The sequence below is a fragment of the Leptosomus discolor genome, unplaced genomic scaffold (genome assembly GCF_034619465.1).
Source record: "Leptosomus discolor isolate bLepDis1 unplaced genomic scaffold, bLepDis1.hap2 HAP2_SCAFFOLD_135, whole genome shotgun sequence".
In the NCBI taxonomy this organism is placed as follows: Eukaryota; Metazoa; Chordata; class Aves; order Leptosomiformes; family Leptosomidae; genus Leptosomus; species Leptosomus discolor.
The window spans coordinates 56,648-74,467 of NW_028237792.1; the positions used below are offsets into that span (position 1 = coordinate 56,648).

A 17,820-nucleotide genomic window follows, 5' to 3' on the forward strand; every position below is an offset into this window, starting at 1 on the left:
TCCCTGTCCAGTCTGGGGGGATCCCTGCCCAGTTTGGAGGGTCCATGCCCAATCTGAGGGAGTCCCTGCCCAGTCTGTGAGTGCCCTTCCCAGCTGGGTGCCGTGGGGAGCCCGTGTCAGCCATTCCGTGTTGGGGGGGGGGGGGGGTGTGCCCCCCCCCCCCCCCGGCTCTGCTGCTGGTGGGGGGGTTGTTTCCTTCCTTGCCCCGAGGCCTTGACGTCAGGCGCCCGGTGATTCACACTGGGGCTGGCACAGGAGACACGCCAGGACACGCCAGGCACACCCTAGGGTGGGTGTCATTGTCCTGTGTCGTCCCCCCCCCCTGTGCCCAGAGATGCACTCGGGCACTGTGGGGACAATGTGGCTCCATGTCCCCATGTGTCCCTACAAGGTGAGATCTGTCCCTGTGCATCCCTACAAAGTGGGATCCACCCCCCGTGTGCCCCTTGCGTGGTCCCATCTCTGTCCCCATGTGTCCCTGTGTGGTCCCGTGGTCTGTGCATGGTGACACCCCTGCCCCCATTGACCTGTGTGTGGTGACACCCCTGTCCCCATGCATCTGGACACAGCGACATCCTTCTCCCCGTGTGCCTGGACACGGTGACATCCCTGTGCCCACGTTCCCATTCCTGTGCCACGCCCCCCCCCCGCTGTCCCATGCCCCGTCCCTGTCCAGGGGCCACCCCTGTCCCCCCCCCCCCCAGCTCTCTCCGTCCCTTCCCGACGCCCCCGCCCGGCGCTGCCGCTTCCGCCCCTGCCGCCGCCGTCCCCTTCCCACGGCACGGGGGGACGGTGACCCTGGCCCTGCTCCCGCCACGGCCGCGCCGGGGCCACTTATTTTTAGCCCTTGCTCCTTCCTGGCTGGATCCGGCACTCGCCTATTTTTGACACGCGGGGGGGGGGGGCAGGGGTCACACTGTGGCTTCATCCGCAGCCCCCCTGCCCAGGATGCACTGAGACCCGACGAACTCGTGGCAGCAGTGGGTGATGATGCCGTGGGGGTGGTGGGTGGGTGGCAGGAGGGACACGGGGGTGGCTGTACCCTGCGTGTGTTGTCCCCCCCCCGGTGCCATTTTCCAGTGCGGGGGGGGACACGACAGGGTGTCCCACGAGGTGCCGGATCCAGGCGCCGAGGTGGGGTGGAGTGGGATGGAGCGGGGCCAGAGTGGCTTCCCCCACACCCCCCCCGCCCCCCCGGGGCCTGATCCTGCCCTTGGCTGAGCCACACTGTCCCCAGTTCTGTGCCACCCGTCGGGGTCTGCCCGGGTGTCCTCCCCCGTGCCAGGAAGGGCCATCGTGTCCCCCAGTCGTCCCCCCCGCGGTGGCTTCCCGGTGAGACACTGGCGGCCCTTTCCTTCCTCCCCCTCCCCCCCCAGAGCGGGGCTTTGCACGGCCTCGCACGAGGAACTGTCTGTCGCACGGGGACGGCCCCTGTGTCCCCTGTCCCCACGCACGAGGGCCTGGAGTGAGGCCGACGGACAAGGCCTGGCTGCGGCGTTAATTTACAGCATCGACACCATTTATACACGGGGGGGAAGTGGGGGGCTCCAAGCTGGTGCAGCGCAACCCTCCCCGGCTCTGGGGGGCTCCGAGCACGGCCGGGGGGACGCACCCAGCTTGGGGTGAGGGCCCAGCTGCGGGGTGCAGCGATGCCCCCGGCTGCAGGGGGAGGCGAGCGCCCGGCTGTGGGGTGCCTGGCTGTGCCCACCCTTGGGTGCTCAGAGCCGCGGCTGGCCGGGGCGCAGGGGGTGCGGGCGGCGCAGGCGCAGGCGGGAGAGGGGCACCAGGCGGGGCAGGTGGAAGGGGAGACATCGCACCTCACGGGCCGCCGCCAGCTCGGCGAAGAAGGCGCGTTGGCGCGTGGGCCCCGGCTCGGCCTCGCTCTGCTCCAGGTCCCGCACCACCGCCAGGATCTCCTGCCGCGCCGCCTGGCCCCGCAGCCCCCGCACGTCCAGCACCGCCGCCACATGCTTGCGCCTGTGGGAGGGGGACACTCAGGGGATGGGGACACCTGCTGCCCGGCACCCTGGTCCCCCAGGAGAGGTGCGCGCCCAGCATGGCGCCTGGCATGACAGCCAGCCCAGGGTGAGGCACGCACCCAGCTCTGGGGTGGAGCGATGCACTGAGCTCTGGAGCACAGCAATGCACCCAGATTTGGGGTGCAGCAATGCACTGAGCTCTGGAGTACAGCAATGCACCCAGATTTGAGGTGCAGCGATGCACCCGTGTCTGGGGAGAGGCATGCACCTAGGTTTGGGGTGCAGTGATGCACTGAGCTCTGGAGCACAGCAATGCACCCAGCTTTGGGGTGCAGCGATGCACCCACCTTCGGGGCACAGCCCTGGGGTGGATCCTGGTCCCAGTTTTAACTGGTGCCGGTCGCAGTCAGGACTGGTTCTATTTAAAGCCCCCGAAGTGGCGGCGTCCTGCCGGGTCCGCGCGTGCCACCGCCCCCCCGGGGGACCCGGGGCCGGGACTTGGCGGCGGCCACTTCCCGGCGGGCGGCCAGGAGGGACCGGCAGCGGGCGGGGGCTGCCGGGAAGGACGGACGCGGCGTCCTGTCACCCCGCTTCGGTCCCCGTGGGGACACCGTGTCCTGCCACTACTGTCCCTACGGGGAGGTGGCATCTCGCCTGGCCACGCCACCCTGCTGCGGTGGCCGTGGGACATGTGCCACCCCGCTCCTGTCCCTGTGGGGGTCCACGGTGTCCCACCTGGCCATGCCACCCCAGTGCCACCCCGCTGGGGCCACCGCCAGGTGTCAGGACTCACCGGACGTCAGGGAAGTCCCTCACCAGGACGCCCACCTCCATCTGCAGCGCTGCCGTGTCCTCCAGCACCAGCAGCTCCCGCAGCCGCGGCACCACCGTATCCAGCCAAGGCGAGGCCGAATCCTGCCGGTGTGGAGGAATTCAGCACCATCACCCCCACCCGAGGAGCACCCAAGGGTGCCGGGGAGGGGCTGGGGGTCTCACCAGGCGGCTGAAGAGCTCGCGGAGCTGGCGGGCTTCGTCCCCGAGGCGGGCGGCCACCCGGGCACGCATCTTGGCTGAGGTGCAGACCAGGCGCACCTGCAGCAGTGGCCGCACGTACTCGATGAGCACCCGCCGGTGCACCTCGCTCACCAGCACCTGCGGCACAAGGGTCAGCAGAAGCCGCTGGCGCCGGCGTTGGCGCCGCGGCGTCAAACCCGGCACTCACCTGGTAGGGCTCAGGGTGCAGCGGGCGCAGCTTCTGGGTGAAGCTGGTGATGAGCATCACGATGGTGTCGAAGGCGTCAGAGCTCGTCAGCCACTTGCGCTTCATCAGCTTGTTGAAGTAGGGCTGGGTGGGGGCGAGGACGGGCGGCTGCAGTGGGCAGCTCTCCTGGCACCCCTGGGTGCCGCCCGGGGAGGTGGGAGGCCACCCAGAGCATTGCACCCGTGGGCACCACCCTGGCTCAACACCCCACCGACAGGCACCATGGCCATTGCACCCATGGAGCGTCACCCAAACCAGCACCCAACCGACGGGCACCCTGCGCAGCGTCCCGGTGCCCCTTGCCAGCCATCCCCTCCCCAGGCTGCCCCGTGCCGCATGGGCACCTTGAGGTCCTCGAAGAGGCGCTGGGTGAGGACGTGGTTGCAGAGCCGGGTCACCTTGTCCAGGGCAGCGTGGGCCTGGCGCCGGGGCTCCTCGCTCTCTGGGTGCCCGAACTGTGCCAGGCGCTCAGCGAAGGTCCTGCCACGGGGAGGTCAGCAGGTGCTGCCCGGCACCCTGAGCGCCCCAAGCACCCCAGGGACCCAGGGAGGGGGGTGCTTGGGGTGCCCTCACCTGAAGGGGGGACAGCAGTTGACCAGGGCGATGGCCCGGCTGGTGGCACCATCAGGTGGGGTGGCTTCGCCAGGGGCCTCCAGGAACCGCTCCACCTTCCGCTGGAAACTGAGGGCACCCACATGGGTCACCTGCGCTGGCACCCTGGCAGACCAGCATCCAGGGGACGCAGCACCCAAGGGACCTGGCACACAGGTGCCATGCTTGTCCTGTGCCCCCTGTGCCCTCCATGGCCACCCCAGCTCAGCCCTGTGGCTCCTGCCCTCCCCACGGCACTCATGTCCATCCCCTGTCCCGTCCCCTGTGTCCCCATGTGCATCCCTTGTACCCATGTCCTGCCATGTCCCCATGCCCACCTGTGCAGGAAGGCCACCAGCACGCCCAGGAGGCTGTGTGCCATCTCCATGCCAAACTCGGGGGTGATCTGGGGGGCTCGGTCCACGTGCGCCCGCAGCAGCTGTGGACACGGGCACCGCTGGGGGTGGGGGCACGGCCACCAGCCCCCTGGCCCCCGGGGACATGGCCACCACCGTGCCGTCCCCTGGGATACCGACAACCTCACCGTCCCCTTAGGGCACCCTGGCATCCCTATGGGGTTCCTGGGCACCTTGGGGTCCCTGTGGGGTCCCCAGCCACCCCAGCACCCCCACGGGGCTGTGGGTCACCCCGCAGAGCCCTGGGTGCCCAGGGGATGGACCCAGAGGACAGAGCGGGGGGTCTCTCAGGTGCAGGTGCCCGGTGGGCGCCGTGCCCGTACCCCGGTGACGCGGGTGGCCAGTCCCTCCTGCAGCTCCTGGCTGGAGGCCTCCTCTGCCCACGTGTCCTCGCTGAGCTGCAGCTCCTGCGCCACCGCCACCTCCACCTTCGCCTGGCACCGGGCACAGCAGGCATGGGGACACCGGAGTGCAGGGTCCCCTGCCAGCCCCCAGCCCTGGGACCATCCCAGTGCCCATTCCTGTGCCCCCCTGGTGGCCATTCCAGCACCCATCTCAGTGCCACCATGGTGCACATCAGGTGCCCACGCTGGTGCGCATCCCAGTGCCAGTCCCAGTGGCACCCTGGTGCCCATCATGCTCCCATCCCAGTCCCCACCCCGCGCCAGTCCCGGTGCAGGTCCCAGTGCCTGCTGCAGCGCCTGTACCTTGACGGCGGCGATGCAGGAGCTCTCGAGGCTGCGCTGGGTCTCGGGAGGCAGGAGGGGCCCCAGCGCCTGTGCCTGCAGCAGGGCCCCCACCTCAGGGTGCCCCAGCACCTCTCTGCGGGCACAGGCACCTCACAGCGCCTGCTCAGGGTGGCACCGGGGTGCCCAGCACCCACCACCACCCAGGGAACAGCCCTTGGCGTGCCCAGTGGGCCAAGGGGTCCCATGGGTGGCCCGGAGTGCCCAGCATGCCAGGGCACGGATGCTGCGGGGTCCCATGGGTGGCACTGGGTGCCCAGTGCACTGGGGTTGTGTGTCCCGTAGGCAGCATGAGGTGCCCAGAGTGTCGGGGGGGGACAGAGGCAGGTGCTGTGGGGTCCCACGGGTGACAGCGGGTGCTGAGGGGGGGGTGTCCTCACCTGGGGTAGGTGTTGCTGTGCCAGTCGAGCAGCAGGTAGAGGTCGGGCACGGCGAGGGGTCTCTGTGCCAGCGCACCCAGCTGCTGCGCCAGCGCCCGGTGGTACCCACGGGCGTAAACCCCGAAGGCATCGTACTCAGGGGGGTAGGCGGGCGCCACGTGGCACCGCACAGCCCCCAGGTCCCCCACCAGCCGAGCCGCCAGCCCTGCCAACCGGGCACCCAACCCGGTGGCGGGCGCCAACTGCGCCAACCTCTCGCCTGCCGCCCGTCCCACCGCCTCCTGCCAGCGGCGCCGGAGGGCGCGGGGGCGCCCCGGGGTGCCCGGCGGGTGCTGGCGATCGGCCGCCTCCTCCTGCTCCAGCACCCGGATCACCGAGCGCAAGGGCGGGTAGGGGCGCCCAGCGGGCACTGCTTCGCCCACTACCGCCCAGAGCTGCGCCAGCAGCGCCTCGTAGAGCAGCGCCACGTCCCGCGCCTGCCGCCCAGCTGCGGAGACAGGAGACGAGGACGGGGATGGGGACACGCACTCCGCCTCCAGCGCGATGATCTGCTCGTCGGCCGCCACCAGCTCCCGCCGCTGGATCAGCTCCAGGATCTCCAGCACTGGGCAGGGCGGGGGGGCAAACGTGGGTGCTGTGACAGCACCTGAGGCCACCCATGGCCTGTGGCACGTGTTCCCAGCTCACGATGTTCCACGCCCCATGCCCCCCGTGGTCCCATGTCCCACAACCCCTATGCCAGTGTTCCTCCATGCCCCATGTCCTCCTGTGTCCCCATGGCTCCATGCCCACACATCCCAAGTCCTCATCCCCATGTCCCCATGTCCCCGTGTCCTCATGTCCCCATGTCGCCATATCCACATCCCGTGTCCTCATCCCCACGTCCCCATCCCCATGTCCCCATGTCCCACAACCCCTATGCCAGTGTCCTTCCATGTCCCATGTCCTCCTGTGTCCCCATGGCTCCATGCCCACATGTCCCAAGTCCTCATCCTCGTGTCCTCATGTCCCCTTGTCCCCGTGTTGCCATACCCCCCTATCCCATGTCCTCATGTTCCCATGTTGCCATATCCACGTCACGTGTCCTCACGCCCACGTCCCCACTTCCCCATCCCCATGTCACCATGTCACCATACCCACATGTCCCGTGTCCTCATCCCCATGTCCCCACATCCACGTGTCCCCACATCCCCACGTCCCCACGTCCCCACATCCCCACGTCCCCATCCACAAGTCCCTGTGCCTACGTCTTATCCCCATTCCCCCATATCCCACGTCCCCACGCTCATGTTCCCATGCCCCCAGGTCCCACGTCCTCCTCCTACCCTGTCCCCAAGTCCCCCGTCCCCTCTCACCCGAAAGTGGCTCCCTGGTCTTCCCACGCCCCTCCTGCCGCTGTCCCCCGCTGTCCTGGTCCTCGTCGGATGCCCCCTCGCTCTCCACTGTTGGTGGGCGCTCGCCCACGGACCCCCGCCGTCCCCGCGTCCCCAGGGCCAGCCGCAGCAGTGAGCTGCGCTTGGGCACCGGCCTCTCCGCCAACGCCTCCACGCTGGCCTTCCGCCGCCCCGGCAGCCGCCGCAGCAGCCCGAAATCCTCCGACCGGCGCCGCGCTCGGCCGCCGTCTCCGTCCCCATCCTTGGTGGGGGTGCGGCGGGCGCGGCCGAAGGGTGCCAGTCCCACCAGGCGCTCCAGGGTGGCCCGCCGGCGGTAGCGGCTCTCGGGGTTGGCGGCGAAGGGGTCACCATCCTCCTCCTCCTCCTTGAGCGGTTTCTTCAGCAGCGGCATGGCCTGCGGGGCGGCACCAGGCACCTGGGCTGGCACCCAAAGGGCGGCGGGACCACGGGGGTGGCTCCCTGACCCCCACCCGAGACCCAGAGTGACACCGGGCAGCTGTACCGGGCACCCAGTACAAAGCCGCTGAGCGTGCAAATTGTCCCTGGGCACAGCCTGTGAGCTTGCATGACCCTTCATGTGCACCCCACAAGCACCCGCACCCCCAGGAACGTGCAAACCCTTCCGTGCACACCCGCCAAGCACCCACACCCCCACAAGCGTGCAAACCCCTCCGTGCACACCCACTGAGCACCCGCACCTCCACAAACTTGCAAACCCCTCTGTGCACACCCACTGAGCACCCACACCCCCACGAGCGTGCAAACCCCCCTGGGCACAGCTGTAGGTTTGCACGACCCTTCGTGTGCACCCACCGAGCACCCACACCCCCACGAGCGTGCAAACCCCTCCGTGTGCACCCACCGAGCACCCACACCCCCACAAGCGTGCAAACCCCTCCGTGCGCACCCACCAAGCACCCACACCCCCCCGAGCATGCACACCCACCAAGCACCCTGCCAGCGTGCAGGGCTCCACGTGCACCCTACGAGCGTGCAAACCACCGCACGCCCACCCCTGCGTGCCCCGCGGGCACCCCCAGCCCGCAAGATCCCCGTGGCACACGTACCCCGGCAGCGGGCGGTGACACCGGGCGCGGCGGCGGTGGTGGCCGCGCCAGGCGGGCAGCAGCCGGGGGGTTTCCTGAGGAAGCGCCTCCCCGGTGTGGCCTCCCACGCCGGGGCAGGGTCAGCCCCGGTTCCGCTGGGTCACCGAGGACGAGGGGGGGGACGAGGGGGGACCCCACCTTGCACGGCCGTTGCCCCCTGCGTGGCGTGGGGATGGGGCGTCGATGGCACAGGGGGCACCGATGGCACGGGGATGGGACCCCGATGGCACAGGGGGACACGGTCACAGCACAGGGGACAGGACCCTGATGGCACTGGGGGACACTGGCATGGCACAGCGACAGGACTGCGATGGCACCGGGGGACACTGGACTGGCACAGGCACAGGACTGGGATGGCACTGGGGGACACCGATGGCACGGGGATGGGACCCCGATGGCACGGGGGGACACGGTCACAGCACAGGGGATATGACTGCAATGGCACTGGGGGGCACTGGAATGGCATGGGGGCAGGACTGGAATGGCACCGGGGGACACTGGCATGGCACTGGAGGACACGCTCACAGCCCAGGGGACAGCAGCGCGATGGCACGGGGGGGGACACCGATGGCACGGGGACGGGACTGGGATGGCACGGGGGTCATGGTCACAGCACATGGGACAGGACCCCGGTGGCACCGGGGACCCCCCGAGACCCGGTGCCACCCCCCCGGGCCCGGCCCGGCCCCACGCGACTCCCGATGTCGTGTCCCCGCGCCCCCCCCGCCCACGCGTGTCCGCGTCCCCGCCAGCCCACGTGACACTCCGCCGGGCACGCAGGTGTTAATGCCGCCACCTCCCCCCCCCTCCCCCCCCGATCGCCGCCGATTTGCCAGCACAGCAGCCAATCGCAAAGGCTCGCTGGCGCAGACCACGCCCCCCCGCCGGGAGGGGTGGAGCCGGCCGGGCTGTCTCCATGCCCTCGGCGCAGCCAATGGGAAGGAGCCGCCGTCGCGCCCGGCGGCTCGCGATTGGCCATCGCGCTGGTGGGGGCGGGAGAAACCGACCCCGCCCTGACGGTCCTCTTAAAGGCGAAGGGAGGGGTCGCGCCCTCCCCCGCCCCGCCGCACCCCACGCGTGTCTCCGCGAGTCCCCAGCCTGGGGCCCGTCCCACCGGCCCCGTTCCGCGCCCCCGGGCACCCCGTGCCCCTGAACGCCCCCAAATACCCGCCGCCCCCCAGGGCAGCCCCCGACCTAAATGCCCCCTGCACCCCCCGAACCCCCACTCTGATCATCCCCCGCGGCCTCAAATAACCCCCGTACCCCCTGACACCCCTCCCCCGCGCACCCCAACCCCCTCCTCAGGTACTCGGCGCCTTTAAGGGGCGTGTCCACCAGCGCTGCGAAACCCCGCCCAACCCAGTCCCGGTCTCGCTTCCGGTTCCGGTTCCGGCCCGGCCCGGCCCATGGCCGCCCCCGCCGCCGCCCGCCCCTAAGGGCTCCCCCGCCCGGGCCTGGCCCGGCCCGGCCCGGCCCCGGCTCCGCCTTCGTGCGCCCCGGCCCGGCCATGAGCCGCTGGTAGCGGCCGCGCCCGGTGCGCCCGGCCCGGCCCGGGCCTGCCCGAGCCCCGCCGGCCCGGAGCCTGCCCCCCCCGGCCCCGAGCCCCGGCCCCCGAGCCCCGACCCCGCGGGGAAGGATGTCTTCGCGCTCCGCCCTGGCGGCGGGGAACGAGCGGAACGCGGACACGGTGAGCGGGGGGGGGGGGCCGGGGGCACCGGGGAGGGGGAGCAGTTGTACCGGGAATACCGGGAGGGGCCGGGTTGGTACCGGGGACAGCACCGGGAGGGGCCGGGTTGGTACCGGGGATGCTGAGGGGGGTCGGCTGGTACCGGGGGCAGCACCGAGGGGGGGGCGGCATTTACCGAGGGCACTGGGGGGGAGCACCGGGGGGGGCTGGGTTGTACTGGAGGAGCACTGGGCCCGGAGGGTCAGGGTTGTACCGGGGGAGTCTCTGGGTGGGGTCCGTTTTTACTGGGCGTACTGGGTCAGGGAGAACCGGAGGAGCCCAGTTTATATTGTGTGTGGGGGCTTCGGGAGGCGCCCGGTTGTACCGGTGGCGGGGGGGTCGGTTTGTACCTCGGGAGCATCAGGCAGGTGCAGAGGCAACCAGTAGGGGGGTACTGGTGTGACGGGGGGGGACCGCGGGGACCCCACGGCCGTGGCAGGGGGTGGACACCGGGGCCAGGCAGAGGCCCCCCCCCCCTCCCTTCCCCGGTTACCGTCCGGGGGGACTGAGGTGTCTGGGCACCCGCGGGCAAGGCCGGGACGCGGCTCTAGAGCCGGTCAGGCTGGATCCGTCCCCACCCTGTCGACCAGGACAGCATCGTGTCCCCCCCGGCGGCCTTTGGGTGCTGGAGGGGGAGCACCCCTGCGATGAGCTGGGGGGCGCCTCAGCAACACTCATCCCCCCTGCGATGAGCTGCGGGGGTTGGTCCCGGCAGCATCAGGCCCCCATGGGATGAGCTGGGGGGGGGGTCTCAGCGGCCCTGGTCACTCCTGTGATGAGCTGAGGGGTCTCAGTGGCCCCAGTCACTCCTGTGATGAGCTGAGGCGGGGTCTCAGCTGTGTTTTGCGTGTCCCCCCCCACCCCCCGCAGCTCGCGGGCCTGGGGGGCAGCCGCTCGGAGAAGGGCTCGGCCTGGTCCAGCCGCTCGCTGGGCGCCCGCTGCCGCAACTCCATCGCCTCCTGCCCCGAGGAGCAGCCTCACATCGGCAACTACCGCCTGCTGCGCACCATCGGCAAGGGCAACTTTGCCAAGGTCAAGCTGGCCCGGCACATCCTCACCGGGCGCGAGGTGGGGGGGCTGGGGGGCGGCGGGGGGGGAGAAATGGGGGAGCTGGGGGGTCCTGGGCGGCAGCGGGAGAGAGAAACGGGGGACATGGGGGGTCCTGGGGGGCGGTGGGAGGGAGCTGGGGGGAGAAATAGGGGAGCTGGGGGGTCCTAGGGGGTGGCGGGGGGAGAAATGGGGGAGCTGGCAGGGTCCTGGGGGGTGGTGGGAGGGAGTTGGGGGGAGAAATGCGGGACCTGGGGGGTCCTGGTGATGATGGGAGGGAATCGGGGCACCCCAGGAGGGAGATGAGGGTCTTGGGGATAAGCAGAGGGAGTTGGGGGGCAGATGGGGAGAGAAACGAGGGTCACAGGAGGAGCTGGGGGGGAACCTGAGGGCCCTGGGGGGGGGGGATCTGGGTGACGGAAGAGGGGGAGTTGGAGGCACCTGAGGGGGTCCTGGGGAGCAATTGGAAGGAACTGGGGGGGTCCTGGGGTAAGTGGGTGCCCCCAGGAGGGTTCTGGGGAGTTTGGGGGGAGCTGGGCACCTCTGGGGGGGGGGGAAACTGGGAGGAGCTGGAGGCAATTGGGAGGAGAATCGTGGTGCTGGGAGTAAATGGGGGCGTCTGAGGGTCCCCAGCAGTGTTGCCCCACTGTGTCCCCCTCCTCACCCCCGGTGCGTTCCCAGGTGGCCATAAAAATCATCGACAAGACGCAGCTGAACCCTACCAGCCTCCAGAAGGTGGGGGGCACCCGTGGGGGGGAACCAGGGTGGGGGGGACCTGCCTGGGCATGGTGGGTGGGGGGTCCTGGCCACCCCACTCATGCCCTTCCCCCTGCCCCCACCCCCAGCTCTTCCGGGAAGTTCGCATCATGAAGGGGCTGAACCACCCCAACATCGGTGAGTCGGGGGCACCCGTGGGGCGTGGGGGGGCAGCCATGGGTGGGGGGCACCCGTGGGTGCCTGTGCTGACCTGCCCCCCCCTCGCCCCCCCACCCCCTCAGTGAAACTGTTTGAGGTCATCGAGACGGAGAAGACGCTGTACCTGGTGATGGAGTACGCCAGCGCCGGTGAGACCCTTCCCCGGGCCCCCCGCCCTGGGGGATCATGCCCCACCTGGGTGCACCCTGGGGTGCTGGGCTGGACTTAGGGGTGCGCCCAGGGGCCTGGTGGGGCACACAGCACCCACCTTGGTTTGGGGGCGGGGGGGGGGGGGGGGGGTGTGTGTTTGCCTGGCGTGAGGGGGGAATGTAGGCGCCCACTGGGGGTGCCATGCCCGGGGTGGAGGGGCACGGGCACCCATGGGTGTCTCTGCAGGTGAAGTGTTCGACTACCTCGTGTCCCACGGGAGGATGAAGGAGAAGGAGGCACGGGCCAAGTTCAGACAGGTAGGCGGCTGGGGACAGGGTAGGGGGCACTGGGGACAGTGAGGGGGGCTGGGGGCAGTGGGGGGTCGCTGGGGACACGACAGGAGGCTGGCTTGGGACTGGGGACGTGGGGGGGGCTGGCAGGGGGTGGGGGGACGTGATGCTGTGGTAGCGTGGGGCTGGGGCTGTGGCGTGGGGCTGGTGCGAGGCTGGGGGGGACGTGGCACCATGGTGGCGTGGGGCTGGGGACATGGTGGGGAGGTGGCCATGGGGGGAGGGGCTGGCACGTGGCGGTCACATGTGGGCAGGATCGATCCCCCCTGGGGCCACCGGCCACGGCATCGATCAGGGTGGGACGAGGAGGGGCCGCCATGGCGGGGGAGCGCACCGGTGGCAGGGGGGATGGCGGGCACCGGCGACGCCCCGCTGACGCCCACCCTGTCCCCAGATCGTCTCGGCCGTGCATTACTGCCACCAGAAAAACATCGTCCACCGGGACCTCAAGGTGGGACCCGGCTGCCCCGCGGTGGGTGGTGCTGGGCAGGGTGACATGGGGTGCCCTGTGGCAGCGCTGCCCTTCCCAGTGTCCCTGGGCCACACGGGGCGCCCGGTACAGTGCCCGTCCCGGTGTCCCCGTACCCGATCCGGTGCCCGTCCCAGTATCCTCACCCCAGTGTCTCTGTGCCTGACACTGTGCCCGTCCCAGTGTCCCCATCCCCGTGTCCCCATGCGTGATGTGGTGTCCGTCCCGGCACCCCCACGCTGGCCACGGTGCCCATCCCAGCGTCCCCATCCCAGCATCCCCATCCCTGACGCGGTGCCTGTCCCGGTGTCGCCATCCCCATGTCCCCATGCATGATGTGGTGCCTCTCCTGGCACCCCCACGGCGCCCGTCCCAGCGTCCCTGTGCCCACCACGGCGCCCGTCCCGGTGGTCCCCGTGCTGGCCGCGGGTGCCTGTCTGGCCGTCATGGCGCCCCGTCCCGGTGCCCGCAGGCGGAGAACCTGCTGCTGGACGCCGACGCCAACATCAAGATCGCCGACTTCGGGTTCAGCAACGAGTTCACGCTGGGCTCCAAGCTGGACACCTTCTGCGGGTCCCCCCCCTACGCCGCCCCTGAGCTCTTCCAGGGCAAGAAGTACGACGGCCCCGAGGTCGACATCTGGAGCCTGGGCGTCATCCTCTACACCCTGGTCAGCGGCTCCCTGCCCTTCGACGGCCACAACCTAAAGGTGGGCACCGGGGGCGCAGTGCTGGCCCCTCCCCTCGCCCCGTCTTGTCCCTGTCCCCCCACCCTGGCTGGGGACGGCGACCGTCCTGCAGTGCCCGTCCCGGACCCCACAACTGCGCGGGCCCTGTGCCCGCCCTGTGCCTGCGGTGGGGACGGTGCCCACCACCCCGACCCGTGCATGTCCCTGTGTCCCCCCGTCCCCCCTCCCAGGAGCTGCGGGAGCGGGTGCTGCGGGGCAAGTACCGGGTGCCCTTTTACATGTCGACTGACTGCGAGAACATCCTGCGCCGGTTCCTGGTCCTGAACCCGGCCAAGCGCTGCACCCTCGAGGTGAGGAGGGGGCCCGGGGGGGAGGCGAGGGGCTTTGAGGGTGGAAAGGGGGGCACAGGGCTGGGGCTGGCACAGCTGGGACTGGCACTGTCCCACCCCTGTGGGGCACGTCCCATCTGTCCATCCGTGTGTGTGTCCCTCCCCCCCCGTCCCCACCCCCCCAGTCACTCTGCTCTCCACCCTGTGGGCACCCCCCTGAGCCAGCTGCCCCTCACCCGATGCTCTTAATTAGCCTAATTAGCTCTAGGGCTACTTAAAGCCTTGCCCTCTGCCTGCCACCTGCCCGTGGCACCCCCTGGTGGCCCCTGGGTCACCCCGCTGGTGCCCCGCAGCAAATCATGAAGGACAAGTGGATCAACATCGGCTACGAGGGCGATGAGCTGAAGCCCTACAAGGAGCCCGAGGAGGACTTTGGGGACGCTAAGCGCATCGGTGAGGGCATGGTGCCACCCTGGCACCCCGGGCTGGGGGGGTCTGCCGCCCCCCCCAGGGGCCGGCGGTGCCCCCTCAACCTCCCCGCTCCCCGCAGAGGTGATGGTGGGCATGGGCTACACGCGGGAGGAGATCAAGGAGTCCCTGAGCAACCAGAAGTACAACGAGGTGACGGCCACCTACCTCCTGCTGGGCAGGAAGAACGAGGTGAGGTGACAACGCGGTGGCACCACCGTTCCTGCGCCGGGACGCCGGGCAGGGCCGGTGACGGGCGCTGCCGGCCGCAGGTGGAGGCGGGCGAGTCGCGCACAGGCAGCAGCCTCTCCCTGGCCCGGGTGCGGGCACCCAGCGAGGCGGCCAACGGCACCAGCAAGGCGTCCTCGCACGGCAAGAGCCAGCGCGGTGCCACCACCTACCACCGGCAGCGGCGGCACAGCGACTTCTGTGAGTGTCCCCCCCTGGCCCTGGGGTGGGCACCGCATCCCCTGCCCGCGGGGGTGGGCGCTGCCCCCGTGGGCTGCACACCAGGGTGGGCAGCCGGTCCCGTGCCCGTGGGGCACAGGGCAGGGTGGGCACCTGCTCCCGCATCCTCGGGGGTGGCAGGTCCAGCCACGTCCCCCAGAGCCGGCCCCCCCGCCATGGCACAGCGGGCAGGACCGTGGCCCCCACACTGTCCCTGACTGCCCCCCGCCCGCAGGCGGCCCCTCGCCGGTGCCCGCGCACCCCAAGCGCAGCCCCACCAGCGCGGGCGACGCGGAGCTGAAGGAGGAGCGGCTGCCTGCCCGCAAGGCCAGCTGCAGCGCGGGGGGCGGCGGGCGCGGGCTGCCCCCCTCCAGCCCCATGGTCAGCAGCGCCAACAACCCCAACAAGGCCGAGATCCCTGACCGGCACAAGGACGGCGCCATCAACACGGTGGGGGCCCCTCCTGGGGCTGGGGGAGCGGGGCTGGGGGAGCACCCGTGGGGCTGTTTCTGGGGCTGGGGGGGCACGCGTGGGGCTGTTTCTGGGGCTGGGGGGGCACGCGTGGGGCGGGGGGCACCCTGGTGCTGACGGCGGCCGCCTGGCAGAACAACCTCCCGTCGAGCGTGATGGCGCGCAGGAACACCTACGTCTGCACCGAGCGCCCGGGCGCCGACCGCCACTCGCTGCTGCAGAATGGCAAGGAGAACAGGTAGGGGGGGCAGCGGGCACCCCCCGGGGGTCCTGTCCCGACGCCCCCACCCCACCACCTTCCTCTGCCCTCCCCCAGCGCCGTCGTCCCCGGCCGGGTGCCCCCAGCGTCGCCCTCCAGCCACAGCATTGCCGCTGCCTCCTCGGAGCGGGCCCGCCTGGCGCGGGGCACCACCGTCCGCAGCACCTTCCACGGCGGGCAAGTGCGGGACCGGCGAGCGGCCGGGGGTCCCAACGGGCCCCCCGCTTCGCCCACGCTGGCGCCCGAGGCCTCGCCGCTGCCCCAGAGCCGCTCGCGGGCCACCTCCAACCTCTTCAGCAAGCTGACCTCCAAGCTGACCCGCAGGTGAGGGGGCCGCGGGCGCTGTGCCCGCCCCGCCGGCGCTGCCCTCCTCTTCCTCACTCCCTCTTCTCTCTTCCAGGGTCACTCTTGACCCCTCTAAGCGGCAGAGCTCTAATAGGTGCGTCTCGGGCACCCCCACGCCTCCAGGAGCCAAAATCAGTAAGTGCCCGGGGTCACCGACGCCCGTCGCGGTGCCACTGGTGCCTGTCTCAGTGCCACTGGTGCCACCAGTGTCCACCCCGGTGCCTGGCCTCACCAGCGTTCGTCCTGGTGCCTGTCCCGGTTCTACTGGCACCTATCCCAGCACTGCCAGCACCCGTCCTGGTGCCACCAGTGTCCTCGCCGGTGTTTGTCCCGGTGCCTGTCCCAGTTCTACTGGCACCTATCCCAGAGCCCATCCTCGTGCCACCAGTGTGTGTCCCAGTGCTCCCAGTGCCTGTCCTCATGACGCTGGTACCCACCCCAGTGCCCATCCTTGTGCCAATGCCACTGGTGCCCACCCTGCTGCCTGTCCCGGTGCCACCAGCACCTGGCCCAGTGCTGCCAGCGCCCGCCTTGCTTCGCTCCTGTCCCTTCTCTCTTTCTGCCTCTCAGCCTTTGCTGCCGCCGGGGGGTTTGGGGGGGCTGGGGGCGGCTGGTGGTTGCCCCTCTGTGGGGTGGGGGCACTGCAGCGTGGGCTGCGCCCGTGCCTGGCAGTGGGGGTGTGATGCCCCCCCTATGGTGGGGGAGATGCGCTCCCTGAAATGGGTGAGGTCAGTGAGGGGGGTGCCCCCCAAGTTGGTCACAGCTTTGAGGGGGAGAGTGCCCCCCCCCCCAACCCAGGCATGACCCTGGGGTGGGGGATTCCCCCCCAAAATGGGCATCACCTTGGGGGAGGTGATGGGCCCTGAGCTGGGGGTGGTTCCCCCCGCAAATTCAGCATGACCCCGGGGGGGGTGCCCCCCCAAAATGGGCATGACCCTGGGTGTATGATGTGCCCCCCAAATTGGGGTGATGCCCCCCCTAAATTCAGCATTACTGTGGCAGTTGGTGTCCCCTAAATTGGGAACTGTGGCTGCCTCCCCCCAAATCACGCACAGCTTTGGGGAGGGGCACAGTGACCCCAAACTGGGGACCGTACCCCCGTATCAGCCACGCGGCTGGTGGCGATGGCCCCGAAAGGGGGCTAGCGCCCCCCAAAAGGGGTGCAAAACTGGGGGGGAGGGGTGGGGCTGGGTGCTGCCCATGGTGGGCAGCCCACCCGGCAGCCCCCAACATGTGTTGCTCCCCCCCTCCCTCCCCAGGGTCGCAGACGAACCTGAGAGAATCGGGGGACCTGCGCTCACAAGGTGGGTGCTGACGCCCCTGGGTGCCCGCCCCACCGCATAGGTGCTCCCCAGTGTGGGCAGCCCCCTACCCGTGCTGCCCCCCAGTGCCCCATAGACCCCATACCGACCCCACAGGCCCCTGCCCACACTGTCCCCCTCTCTCCTACCCCACAGCCCCCTGCCCATGCCGTACCTACCCCTGGTGCCCCATGGCCCCCATGCCCACCCCACAGCCCCCTGCCCACGTTGTCCCCCTCCCTCCCACTGCCCCCTGCCCGTGACATAGCCCCCCTCCTGGTGCCTTGTAGCCCCTGTACCCACCCCACAGCCCCCTGCCCATGCCCTACATACCCCTGGTGCCCTGTGGCCCCCGTACCCACCTCTGGCACCCCCTGCCCACGCTGTCTCACTCCCTCCCACTGCCCCCCGCCGCCCCCCCATGCCCACCTTTCCCCCCGCCCCCCGCAGTTGCCATCTACCTTGGGATCAAAAGGAAGCCGAACCCCGGCTGCTCCGATGCCCCTGGCATGTGAAGGTGACGAGCGCCCGGCCGGCCGAGGCGGTGATGGCGGCGCTGCGGCAGGCCACCCTCTCGGCCGGCTGCCGCGCCCGCCAGCCCCAGCCCTTCCTGCTCTCCTGCACCCACGACCGGGGCCCCAGCGAGCACTTCTGCCATTTCGAGGCCGAGGTTTGCCGGCTCCAGCGCCTCGGCCTCCATGGCGTGCTCTTCCGGCGCCTGGCCGGCACTGCTGGCGCTTTCCGCGCCACCTTGGCACGCGTGGCCGGGCAGCTCCAGCTCTAGGGACCCGACGGAGCTGGGACCCCCGCCTCGAGGGCTTCAGCACTCCCGGGGGATGCACTGGGGCTGCGGTGGCACCGGAACCCCCCGAGGACGCACCAGATCCGGCACCCAGGGCTGCAGCGGCGCCAGGACCCCACGAGGATGCACCGGATCTCGCACCCAGGGCTGCGGCGGAGCTGAGACAACATCCCCCCCCCA

General features: G+C 70.6%; 2 protein-coding genes across 3 annotated transcripts; one reads left to right on the forward strand and one right to left on the reverse strand.

Moving 5' to 3' along the window:
- Positions 1-1,718: 1,718 nt before the first annotated feature.
- Positions 1,719-7,158, reverse strand: EXOC3L2 (exocyst complex component 3 like 2). The gene is made up of 11 exons (XM_086481017.1): positions 6,729-7,158; positions 5,374-5,977; positions 4,955-5,069; positions 4,571-4,681; positions 4,170-4,270; positions 3,814-3,921; positions 3,585-3,720; positions 3,202-3,324; positions 2,976-3,131; positions 2,773-2,894; positions 1,719-1,977 (listed from the first exon to the last, which is right to left on the reverse strand). The coding sequence occupies exons 1-11, from the start codon at positions 7,156-7,158 to the stop codon at positions 1,719-1,721; spliced, it is 2,265 nt and encodes a 754-aa protein (XP_086337143.1).
- A 2,351-nt stretch (positions 7,159-9,509) lies between these two features.
- Positions 9,510-17,622, forward strand: MARK4 (microtubule affinity regulating kinase 4). Of its 2 annotated transcripts, XM_086481045.1 has the most exons (18): positions 9,510-9,560; positions 10,470-10,667; positions 11,328-11,381; positions 11,492-11,540; positions 11,645-11,710; positions 11,958-12,028; positions 12,456-12,512; positions 13,003-13,239; positions 13,449-13,568; positions 13,901-14,000; positions 14,098-14,207; positions 14,294-14,444; positions 14,698-14,912; positions 15,068-15,171; positions 15,250-15,516; positions 15,593-15,672; positions 16,797-16,841; positions 17,289-17,383. In XM_086481045.1, the coding sequence occupies exons 1-18, from the start codon at positions 9,510-9,512 to the stop codon at positions 17,351-17,353; spliced, it is 2,040 nt and encodes a 679-aa protein (XP_086337171.1). In that variant the 3' UTR covers positions 17,354-17,383. The 2 variants fall into 2 exon arrangements, with proteins under 2 accessions (XP_086337171.1, XP_086337170.1); XM_086481044.1 differs by lacking the exon at positions 15,593-15,672 and having other exon boundaries at positions 17,289-17,622.
- Positions 17,623-17,820: the final 198 nt, after the last annotated feature.

What these genes read in the sequence shown, in the direction of transcription:
- EXOC3L2 (XM_086481017.1), bottom strand. Translation starts at nt 7,158, where the DNA reads ATGCCGCTGCTGAAGAAACCGCTCAAGGAGGAGGAGGAGGATGGTGAC. An exon ending in CACAGCAACACCTACCCCAG is followed by an intron (nt 5,070 to 5,373) that starts GTGAGGACACCC and finishes CTGTGCCCGCAG; the next exon opens with AGAGGTGCTGGGGCACCCTG. An exon ending in TGCACCCTGAGCCCTACCAG is followed by an intron (nt 3,132 to 3,201) that starts GTGAGTGCCGGG and finishes CTTGTGCCGCAG; the next exon opens with GTGCTGGTGAGCGAGGTGCA.
- MARK4 (XM_086481044.1), top strand. Translation starts at nt 9,510, where the DNA reads ATGTCTTCGCGCTCCGCCCTGGCGGCGGGGAACGAGCGGAACGCGGAC. An exon ending in TCGTCCACCGGGACCTCAAG is followed by an intron (nt 12,513 to 13,002) that starts GTGGGACCCGGC and finishes CGGTGCCCGCAG; the next exon opens with GCGGAGAACCTGCTGCTGGA. An exon ending in GGGGGACCTGCGCTCACAAG is followed by an intron (nt 16,842 to 17,288) that starts GTGGGTGCTGAC and finishes CGCCCCCCGCAG; the next exon opens with TTGCCATCTACCTTGGGATC.